Below are 11,287 nucleotides of genomic sequence, written 5' to 3'. Positions count from 1 at the left end.
TTATAGATTAGAAGATATAAAGATTTATTGGATTGTGTTAAACATTTTGTATTTATTGGATCATAAAATATTGAGGTTCTAGTCTGATTTTATTTACATGATAAACCCGATAAAATGTCAATATGATTATTAAACATGTGAATTTATTCTAAATAAATCTATTTTTGATGGAAATAATGTGAACCTATAGATTTTGCTCCTTTAAGCTGACACAATTGTGATGGAATCAAGCGTGCGTTAATGACTTAAGACTTTTCACTATCTGCTGTTAAGCAGTTTGCCACAGATTGTTGAAAGGTGTCTCTGATGAAGGTTTGACATCATCTCTAACACTTAGAAATGACATCTTCTTGTTTCTTTGACCCTTTTTGCAGCTTTGCTGCGCTTTCCAAGATGATCGACACCTCTATATGGTGATGGAGTTCATGCCTGGAGGAGACTTGGTCACGCTGACTATAAACTACGACATCCCAGAGAAGTGGGCCCGCTTCTATACGGCCGAGGTGGTGCTGGCGCTGGATGCTATCCACTCCATGGGCTTCATTCACCGCGATGTGAAACCGGACAACATGCTGCTGGACCAGCAGGGACACCTCAAACTAGCCGACTTTGGCACATGCATGAGGATGGACTCGGTGGGCTTATTTGACAGTTGTTGTGGTTTATATGTTTAAGCAATTAGAGATTTCTAGTTTTTTATGTAATAACTACATTTTAGACATTTCTTAAAGAAAAATTGAGATAAGTTTCTTTGTCAGAGATTTTTTTTTTCATTTAAAGCTGTATTGCACCACCAGGTGTTCAAATGGCTGAAGTGGCAACCAGCGCTTCACTCATCAGGTTGTTTTGAAAAGGCTCAGTAGTTGTTGTGCTGAGCTACCAACCAAAATGCTGCTGTGGTTCTGCCTCTAGTCACAAAACAGGAAGTGTTTTTCAGCTTTTTTTTTATTCTTTTTTTTTAAACATTGCTTTTTTTTTTTTTTTAATAGCAGGTTACACACATTCATGACTCGGGAATATCCTTTACTCTTTTAAAACTCTAGAATAACAACAAAGCTTGTTTTATTTGCATAATAAATGTTATACAATGCCTTTTAAAATGGAAGTTAGAAAGTGTTTTACTAAATTACTTAAGAAGAGAAACATTTTAAATCAAGACTATAAGAAAATACCTAAATACCTGAAGCAGGTAATAAATCGCAAAAAATATATTGAAAAATGGCTAAATAAATAAAGCTTATCTCAAATTAAGAAAACAAAACATTTCACTGGTGCAGTATGACTCAAAGTTGGAGCTCAGAGAAAAAAATATTGATGTGAAAAAAGAAATATAAATATCCTCTTTATGCCACATTCAAGAAAGTATGTGAAATATTAGAAAATGGTTTAATTTAGTTACCGTTAAATAGATCATTGTTAGACTGATTTTAATCAATTGTATAGACGTTTTTTTTTCCTTGCAACCAAGTTGTTATGAAAGAATAATCAGAATCAGAATTACGATCACCAATCACATGTTCATGCTTAAAAAGCTCAGTAGTTTTAAAGTTATTTAAATACATTCCAAAAAAGTAAAAAAAGAATCCACTTGACTTTGTTTCCAAGTTTGAAGACGTTTCGCTTCCCACCCAGGAAGCTTTGTCAATCCAAAGTGTCTAAATCTGGCTAAAAAGCTGGCTAAATCTTCAAGGTGTGACAGGGCCCTTACCAAAAGTTGAGTTTGTTTAGACATTCTGACATTGATCATTTTAAAATGCATTAATGGTTGCCCCTCGCCTAAACTCTGTCTAAACCTTCACTAATTGTTTTCTGTGTTACATTGTGTGTTTTCCTCTCTACAGACTGGTATGGTGCACTGTGAGACAGCTGTAGGTACACCAGACTACATCTCCCCTGAGGTGCTCCAGTCTCAGGGCAGTGATGGCATCTATGGTCGGGAATGTGACTGGTGGTCTGTTGGAGTTTTTCTATATGAATTGTTAGTTGGTAAGTTATATTTAAAAGCCGATTTTCTTTTTTAATATATCGCTCCTCCTCCAGAGGTTTTAAACTCTCATCTCTGTTGTAGGTGAAACTCCATTCTATGCTGAGTCTCTCATTGGAACCTATGGGAAGATCATGAACCACCATAACTCTCTCGTCTTTCCGGACGATGCAGAGATGTCCCAGGATGCTAAAGATCTCATCTGTGCCTTTCTCACTGACAGGTTTGCACATCAATCCTTTTTTAAAATGAGAATTAAATTAATGGTTAACTTATTGAAGGGAGTGTCAAAAGAAATCCTGTATTTTATATGACCAGCAAGCATACTTTGGTACGATGGTGAAGATTTCAATGTTTTCTTCACTCAGCGCATTTTAGAAAGAAGTTAAAAGTAACATGGCAAAATCGTTCTTCCTACCAAACATTAATAAAGCTTTGTACTAATATGCAGTATTGGCAAGATCTTCATGCTTAATATGATTTGTGTCTGAACATACAATGATTAGCAGAAGTCTTTTTTGGGGATTTTATGCTTTCCAAATTGCCAAACTGACTGTAGCTGTTGACTCCAAAGAGTCTGAGAATGTTAGGGTTTATATTTCTCTGCGTTAACCAATCATTAACTACAATCTCTCTGGAACTTGTTGCAAGAAAACATCAGACTAATATTTTTTAAATCTAGAAAACAGTTAATGCATTGGCCAAAACAAAGGTGGGAGAGGTGGGCTAGTGGTTAGGGCATTGCGCTTCGAATCCAAAGCCCCCCTCCCACAGACTGCCACTCTGGGTCCCTAAGCAAGACCCTTAACCCCAAACTGGTCGCCTCAAAATTGCAGCTCACTGCTCCCCAAGGGGATGGGTCAAATGCAGAGGGGAATTTCTCCAGTGTGAGATTAATACATTTCAGTTATTATCAATTTCTATTAACAAAAAAACAAAGAAGAAAAACATAATCTAAAGTTGCCTAGAATATTATCTAAGAAATCCTTTTTTTCTGATTACTGTAGTAAACTGCCCTGGGTTCTATATCTGACATTATCTATCCTACCCCCAAATCACATAAAACGATAAATATTTTCCTTAAAATAATAGTAAACATATTTTGTTTTCATTTAATTAAATATTTAACATGCATGCACGACTGTTTAGTTTGTTACAAATTTCCCAAATTGCAAACCGTGTTGATTAGTCAGACAATATGTTGCAAAAAGTAACCACACCTTAATTTAGCTTCCATGTGAGCACTCCAGATAAAATGAAATTAATATTTTGAGGCTTAGGTTAGATATGCTTTGGTTTGGCTGCAATTATTAGGAATCATCATGTAGATGGTTGATTGTTAAGTACAATGTAAAAGTATTTAGACTTAAACTGTCCCACATTTTTCCCTGTTATACCCTCAAACTTAAATGTCTGATTAAACAAGAGAAGGTAACGCATGCTGAAATGAAAGACCACAGATGGTTTAAAAGGTGATCGACTAAGGAAAATAGAATTTAAAAAGTGTGGCCAGAAGTTTTATTGAGCCACTATAATGTGATGCATCTAAATAAATTATAGTCATATGGGTTAAATTCAGTAGTCCCAGTTTCCTCATTTGGTGAATAAACTGAGACCTAAAGTTCTTATATAAAGTTATATTAAAAAAATAAAAACCATGTTTTCATTGCTGTTTACCTAGAGCATAACTCAACAAGAGATGTTTCCTTGAGAGAAAAAAATATGTTTTGAATCTGAATATTATGATTATTAGTAATAATAATGATAAAAAAACTAGGGCTGCAACTAACGATTATTTTGCAAATCGATTGTTGATGATAATTTTTTTTCCGAGTAATCAGATAGCCAAAGGTTCCTTAAAGAACTCTTTTTGCAAATTTAAACCAGTTTACACTGAAACTTTTACACTTGATGAGTCCTAGATAGAGCATATTGACAAAAGATAAAGTGTTTTTTTTATCTGAAATGCAAAATGTTTACATATTTTTTTACAGTTTTGGTATAAATACTCTCTCACGCTATCAGCTAAAGGCATATTTTAGAGTCTTTACTCCAGTTAACGATTAATTGATTACTAGATTAATTGACGATTATTTTAATAATCGTTTAATAACAATTAATCCCATTAATTGTTTCAGCCCTATAATAAATTTGAACAGAGGTCATACAAAAAATAATGTCTCTTTATTTGAGCAGGTTTGGCTATAATCCCCCCAAGGAGAGTTAAACTTAAGTATTTTTGCCAAAAACAGCTGAATCAGTATAAAGGCCTCCTCTGTAAAATTAGTATTTAAAGTATTAGTTCAATGAATGGATAAAGGAGTAGTGGTCCTGCTTTGTGGCCCTTTTTAGTGGAAAAGACCACTTCCTGTTTACATTACCGGCCCCTCCCCAGAGAAACTTCAAACTTCTCTACAGAGCCGCCTTTCATTTTTCCCTGCTCATTCAGTTTATTTACCTTCTTACTCACTATTCTCCCACCATAGACAGAATCAGACGTGTGGCTGAGGCAGCATCACAAACACTCACACTAATCACTGCATGCATTTAACCCACATACTGTCATTGTCTTCAATCTTGCTGTTTCACTCCTCCCACAGTCTCTGTTTGAGTTATTTCTTTTTTCCTTTCTGTATTTTTTAATTGATATAGCAATGTGTAACATTTTCTACCTCATCTGTGCCAATTTCCATGTCTCCATTTTTCCCTCTCCATCCATAAGTTGTCCCTGTGTGCTTTCAAACCTGGCTCGGTTGCATGTTGCTGTTTCTTTTGAAGCAGGCATCAGAAAACTATTTCTTTCTTCTTCCCCACCACCTCTGTCTGTCCCTTCTTGATATTGGAATGTCCCACACGTGGCAAACCCAAACTGCCGCACCCCTCTGCAGCCAAGCACCCAGAGGTGGTGGAAGTAGGGGGAGACATTGGGGGAATGGTGGATGAAGTAAAGTCTTGCGTTACTGACGGTGACTGTATTGCTTTAGTTCTGGCTGAACACAAACTGTTCTCTGCACTGGCTCCATTCTGGTCAGTTTGGTCAAAGTAGTCAGTGCGATGGACCCTGTGTTTTGGGATGACATGATGGTGATGGTGGGTGGGGTTGAGGAGCGTTTTGCAGGGTCACTAAGGCGACTGGCTTCTCAGTAACTCTCTGCCTCCTCCTTGTTGCTGTGCGCAGGAACGATCGACTGGGCCGCACCGGAGTGGATGAAATCAAACGTCACCCATTCTTTAAGAATGAGCAGTGGAACTTTGACAACATCCGTGATAGTAAGTGATCCTTTGAGCCTGTGCAGGTGACGTTTTTTTCTCTTATTTTTCTTTTCCAATCTCTGGTCATCTGAAACTAAACTCTTGTTACCATTTCTGCCTTATCACAGCTCATTCCATTCCCTTTCCAGATCTGCTCTGCTTTAGCCTGTTATTTCAGTTTATTTCCAGCTCCTGCACCACTAAGCCCCACTTGTGGCACACATGCTCTCCATATGTACATCTCAAATTTGAGATCACAACATGGAATGCTTTGTGGAGGAGGAAATCATGTTTTTACTCAAATCCTTCTGGAAATCCAACATTATCTTCAAATAATACATTAAAGAGAATTGGCAAGCTATTTTCAAAACAAGCAGCAGTGAGTTTCTATTGTTCGATTGCTGTGAAGTTAAGCCAACTCCTTATCTTTACATTATTGTTGTTGTACAATGTATTATGTGCATTTAAATTGTGCAATAGGGAAATGCTTTATAAAAGTTTACTAATTCATTTAAAACAATAAACTGCATTGAGTACCTGTAAAACACCTGTAAAATATCAGCAGTTAGCATTATTTAGGAAAATTGCAGTGAGGGGCAAAAGCCAAAGAGTTTTAATGGGGCCTTGTTTTTTGAATCAAAGTCATCATGAAAACTCAAAAAGGAAACAAAATTTTTCTTCTCCAAACGATCCAAAAAACCTCAGGTTTTAAAATTAACACCACATCCTAGACATAGGCTGGCTGAGATCAGTAACTTCCACTGCTGGTCAAGTGAACAGGAGTTACATTTTCATTTCATTAATACTACAACATTTTACTGTTATTTTGATTTCTGATTAAAAAAATAAATCTTTAAAAAAGCATTAGAATAAGACCCTGAAGCATTGATATGTATGTATCAAACTTGTTGGTCTATGTCATTATCATTGCTCTATTATCATTGGTAACTGGTACCAAAATTACATATTTGTCAGTTCATTACTTTTCCTTCATGTGTGGTGGGTAGCCTGCAGTCATTTACTTAACAGGCACACCTCATTATTTGGGGTCTTAATGCAGCTTTACCATAAGAATCAGCTGACAGGCAGTGTGCAGCAAAGGGTAGGGTAAGGAAAACTAATTTAAATTTTTTTTTAAAAGGTATGATGAAAAAAAAAAATCCAAAATGAACTTAGCCAAACCTTCCTACTGGTAACCCTCCCATTTGTACTTATCCTATGCTGTCATTACTTTTTGGAACACTGGTTTACATGTTTTGTTTTGGTCTTAATATTCATAACATGTTTTTTTCTGCAAGGAAGTGTATTATTGTTTTTATGTTAATTTTGTTATCAAAGGCTATAATTTTGCTCTACCTTTCACCTTATTATCCTTCTTTTTTTTTTTTTTTACATAGGTAGCATATTTTTTTGCCACAAATGTATTTGGATTATTTTATGTTGGACAAATGTAATTTAATGTAGTATGTAGGTATGACATTAAGGATGAAAGTTCTGTTTTTGATAGCTTTAAACAGGTCAGTAAGACTAAGTGAGAGTCTTGGTAGTTTGCTTTGTTTTGTAAAAAAATGAAATATTCGTAACAGAAAGCTCTTTGTACATGTTAAATATGTGAGTGGGGGGGAAGGAAAATTAGAAATTCTATATTAGGATTATGAAGAGCACCTTTGTGTCTGTGGGTGATTACATTCATACTCTTTTCCTTTCGCCTCTCCATTTCTCCCCTGCACCTGGCTCTGATTATATAGACAGACTCAAGTTCTGATCAGAGTCGTGCAGTCTGGAACATGAAACCACTTCTGTGCCGCTGCCTAGCTGCAGATGCATGTCTTGCTGCAAACACTAACACATATGCTCACACACACACACATGCTCACACACACACACACACACACACACACACACACACACACACACACACACACACACACACACACACACACACACACACAGGTTTAAACGAGAGGGTAATACTGTGTGCTAATTGTGACCCTCGTTCTGTGTTCACACTTTATCTTGTACCAGCTGTTTTCTTGTTTACTGCAATAAATGGATGCATGAGTGCAATGAAAGGACGAAACGTGCGGCGGACACAGGGGCTGTGAAAGGCGCATCCTCCGTAGCAGAGGGCAGGGCCCATCATGTGGCCTCGTCTAATGAGAGGGGCGCCCCGTTTCCATAGGCTTCAACTCTCTCTTTCACTCTCACTGTGGTCTCCGCTGCCTGTCATTAGGCTCCCGCTATCAGAGAGCATTCTGGGAAGGCCTGCCACAAGTCCATCTACGTCTCTTTTTGTGAAACCACATTTTTAACTCCTGTTTTCAGTTTCTTGTTTCATATCGCCCCCTGCATTGAATTCATTCCTGTGTATATTTTCTGCCATCTTTGAGTCCGATTCATCATGCTCATGGACAAGTCTCAACATAACAGCACTGAGCTCCTTGCATAGAGCCAAAGTTACACTGGTCTGCAGCCGACTGCTGTTTTTTTTTAATTGGAATCTTTATATAGACTAAAGGAGCAGTTTCAGTTTTATCTGATTGGCTCCCGTATGGATTTGTGTCTGCATGCAGTGTTCAAAAGAATGTTTGCTCTTGTGAAAGGAGAGCAGAGGGTGCTGTATTTTCTTTCAGCTGCCGTGGTCAGATTTTGTTTGGGGAAGGTAGCTGTGTGTGTTGGGGGGTGGGGGGGGGTTGGTCAAAGCAGGCACTGTGTGCAGAAAAGGAGTGGTGTCAAGCTCACGCCAACTTCTAGAGAAAGTACTGCTCCTACTGGCCTTGCCAAGGTTGGCGCAGGGTTGGTTTAAAAGGGTGAAAAAAATATTCAGTGCTAAAGACTTTTTAAAGAAGGGTGTTTAAATATCCAGTGCCCCCTGGAACATCTTTACATTTTGTCAAGTTCAGTGCAATACTCTGGAATTTTGTTACACAACATAACTAATTTAGAGGCAGAATGTATTTTTTTAATGCATTTTCCCCCCTCTCCTCTTTTATTGTTTTTACAAATGAAACTCTAAAACCTGTGCTGTGCATTTGTATTCAGGCAGCTTACATCAATTCTCCTAAGTATCACCATTAAAATCAATTGTCTTTGGAAGTCACCTTGTTGGTGTCCAACTTAAACCTGGTATTATCTGTGATGACCAGCATCATGATTTTTTTTTAATGTTTCTAAGACACAAAGTAGACATGAAAGAAGGAAAGCTAACATTCAGCATTAGCCTGAACTTAAAATCCCCTCTGTAAAACACAGAGTTGTCAGCATAATACTGTGGGGATGCTTTGTTTGACAGGGACAGGGAATATGGTAGGAGTTGAGAGGGAGGTTGATGGAGTTAAAAACTAACAGGAGGCTGTAATGTGGAAAAGGTGGATCCATAAACGATGACTATGGGAGTCTGAATACCAATGCACTCCACACTTTTTAGATTTTTTAAAGAAAAAATATTGTTCCATTTAAATGCACTATGTTTTGCTGGTCTATAGCACATCAACAAATAGAATGCAAAAAGGGTTGAAACATATAAATACTTTTCTTAAACATAGTTAATAACTATTGAGCAACCCAACAGAGCTATACAGTACTAAACAGAATCTTTATTCCTGCTCTAACCCTCTTGGTATGCACCTCCTCCTCGCTCCATGTGTCTCAACGACTCGCCCTCTGTTTCTGTATTCCAGCTGTGGCCCCAGTGGTTCCAGAGCTGCACAGCGACATAGACACCAGTAACTTTGATGATATAGCAGTGGACAAGGGAGCTGCTGAGACTTTTCCTACTCCCAGAGCATTTGCAGGGAACCAACTACCATTTATTGGCTTCACTTATTTCAAGGATGATCAGTAAGTTTTTTTTTAATCGTATGGAGTTTTTAATGTTGCTTTATATGTATAAATGATTGATTAATTTTGTGGTTGATGTATTTTAACGTTGTTCTTCCATTAGAATAAACATTGCATTATGCTTAAAGCTGAAGGTAAAAAAAAAAAAAAACAGCTTAAAGCTAACTCTACAGCAGCCAGACACTGTATCCCTGTTTTAGACTCATACTGCCGCCTTGTTCTGACAGCTTCTTTAAACGCCCTTTTCACTTCTGATTTACTGTATCATAATTTCCGTCATGTAAGCTTAGCCTAAAATTAAAGAGAAAAAAACGGGTTTGTTTAATTTATGTCACTAAATCATACAAGCTTATCGCCTGAAAACTGATAAATGTGTCGCTATTTGTGTTTAAACCAATTATGCCCAAATGGCCAATGCAGTAATTCTGCATTTTTATTTCAGCATTCCCTTATTTATAGATGAATGTAAGGTTGATTGTAGGCCTTGAATAATTGGAAACATTTTTAATGAGAAAAATCAAAACTGGGGATAGGGCTGGGCAATCACTTGCATTTGCAATATAATCTGAATTTTAAAAATTTTATTTTCATATTGCAAAGGTAGTAACTTTTAGTCACATTGCATTTAACAAGAGTAAGACACTAAATTTCTTACTCAAGCATTTTGGGCGGCAGTAAAACGCTTAAATTTGGTTTGTCTCCACACAAAAAGCTAGAGAGATTAGCAGCTAGGTCCATGCATGCAAGTAGAAGTTAGCACTTTTTCACACAAAGGTTGCAGTAAAATACTGCATTAACAGAGTCTGGAAAAGTTTCTATTGAAAATAAAAATCAAAATAGAATTGCAATTGCAATATTGGTTAAAAATCATTTTAATTTTGAGTTTTGCTAAAATTGTTCAGCCCTAGCTGGGGATACAAGTATGATTTTGAGCTCTAAATCAATTAATCTCACACATACAGTCTCAAGTACATCCCCATGAATCATCAAATCTAGTTGTTTCTATGACATATTGACATTGATATTGTGGTGTCAATCAATATTGAGACCACGATATTCACATCCATATTGGACCCCTGTCTCTGACTCCATCAAAGGCAGCTAGAAACTTGGGTATCATGAGTGATGACCAGCAGGCCTTTAAAGATCATGTTACTGTTCCTCGATCTTATCGCTTCACACTGCTAACGTAAGAACGATCCAGCATTACCTAACCCAACATGCTCCCCGGCTCCCGGTGCAGTCTATGCTTATCTCCCACCTCCCTATTGTAACGCATTCCTGACTCCTGACAGTAATTGAAAAAGAGAAGCAGTTTCATAACTGTTTTCAGTCTTTCATGGTGTCCAAAGGGGCAAATTAAATATATGTTATAGGATATTGATAAATATAGGTTATCATCCATAATGCAAATATTAACATTGGATATTGGTATTGGACCAGATTGGTGCGTCCCTAAAAAAACATTTAAAATCTTGAATACTTTACCTTTTACTTTTCCTATTAAAATAAATTACAATGTATGGTTGTGAATTTAAAAATCCAATATTAAGTTTAACAGAATATTTTGAATATATTTATTTGTTTTCATTAGTGTAACACTAGGATCTGCACCCCGGGAGCTAGAGTTGCCCTTTTGACCCTCTAAAATGGCTCTTAACAGTGGCTAAAAAATTATGATAACAAAATCCAGTTTTAGAAGAGTGTGTTTTTTTTTTTTAAAGAAAAAAGGACAATAAAATGAGCATCCATACATCTGTTTTTCTTTTCATTGTCTTGGAAATTGTTTAATTGGTCTTTAATTAGAAAATATCCTTCAGAAGTATTTGCATTATTCTTCTTAATTAAATGTTTCATGTATTTACGTACTTTAAAAGAGTACGTTGAATCGGTTGAACGATTTTGCCAAAAAACAAAATTGTGTTTATTTTTTAATCAATATTTAAAACACTATTTTATTCCAATTTCCTTTGCACTAACCACAAGCTTGTAGATGTTTTGTTTAATGGTTTCAGTTTTATCGTGACCTTGAAAGCTTGCTCGTCCACAGTCAATTTTTACAAGACTATACTGTAACCTTTGTGTGAAAAAGTATGTCTACGGTATTTGCATGCATTGGTTTCTTTTTTTTTTTTCTTTTGCTGGCAGCAACTCTCTCTTCCCATTTCAAGTGCATTACTGCCACCTAATAGGCCGCAGTGTCAAACATGC

General features: G+C 36.7%; 1 protein-coding gene across 4 annotated transcripts in view; it reads left to right on the top strand.

Moving 5' to 3' along the window:
- LOC107081643 (rho-associated protein kinase 2-like) overlaps nucleotides 1–11,287 on the top strand; it is a 43,172-nt gene that overhangs the window by 13,508 nt on the left and 18,377 nt on the right. For all 4 annotated transcript variants that reach the window (XR_001481104.1, XM_015369815.1, XM_015369818.1 and 1 more), the window contains exons 5-9: nucleotides 375–635; nucleotides 1,842–1,986; nucleotides 2,069–2,207; nucleotides 5,163–5,254; nucleotides 8,917–9,076. Coding sequence is in view for 3 of the 4 variants with exons in the window: in XM_015369815.1 (XP_015225301.1) it covers nucleotides 375–635; nucleotides 1,842–1,986; nucleotides 2,069–2,207; nucleotides 5,163–5,254; nucleotides 8,917–9,076 (797 nt within the window). In the remaining variant the exon portion in view is untranslated. The remainder of the gene's footprint in view (nucleotides 1–374; nucleotides 636–1,841; nucleotides 1,987–2,068; nucleotides 2,208–5,162; nucleotides 5,255–8,916; nucleotides 9,077–11,287) is intronic.

Source organism: Cyprinodon variegatus, unplaced genomic scaffold, assembly GCF_000732505.1.
Source record: "Cyprinodon variegatus isolate N-32 unplaced genomic scaffold, C_variegatus-1.0 Scaffold38, whole genome shotgun sequence".
NCBI classification, from domain to species: domain Eukaryota; kingdom Metazoa; phylum Chordata; class Actinopteri; order Cyprinodontiformes; family Cyprinodontidae; genus Cyprinodon; species Cyprinodon variegatus.
This window is presented reverse-complemented; position numbering and strand designations above follow the sequence as displayed.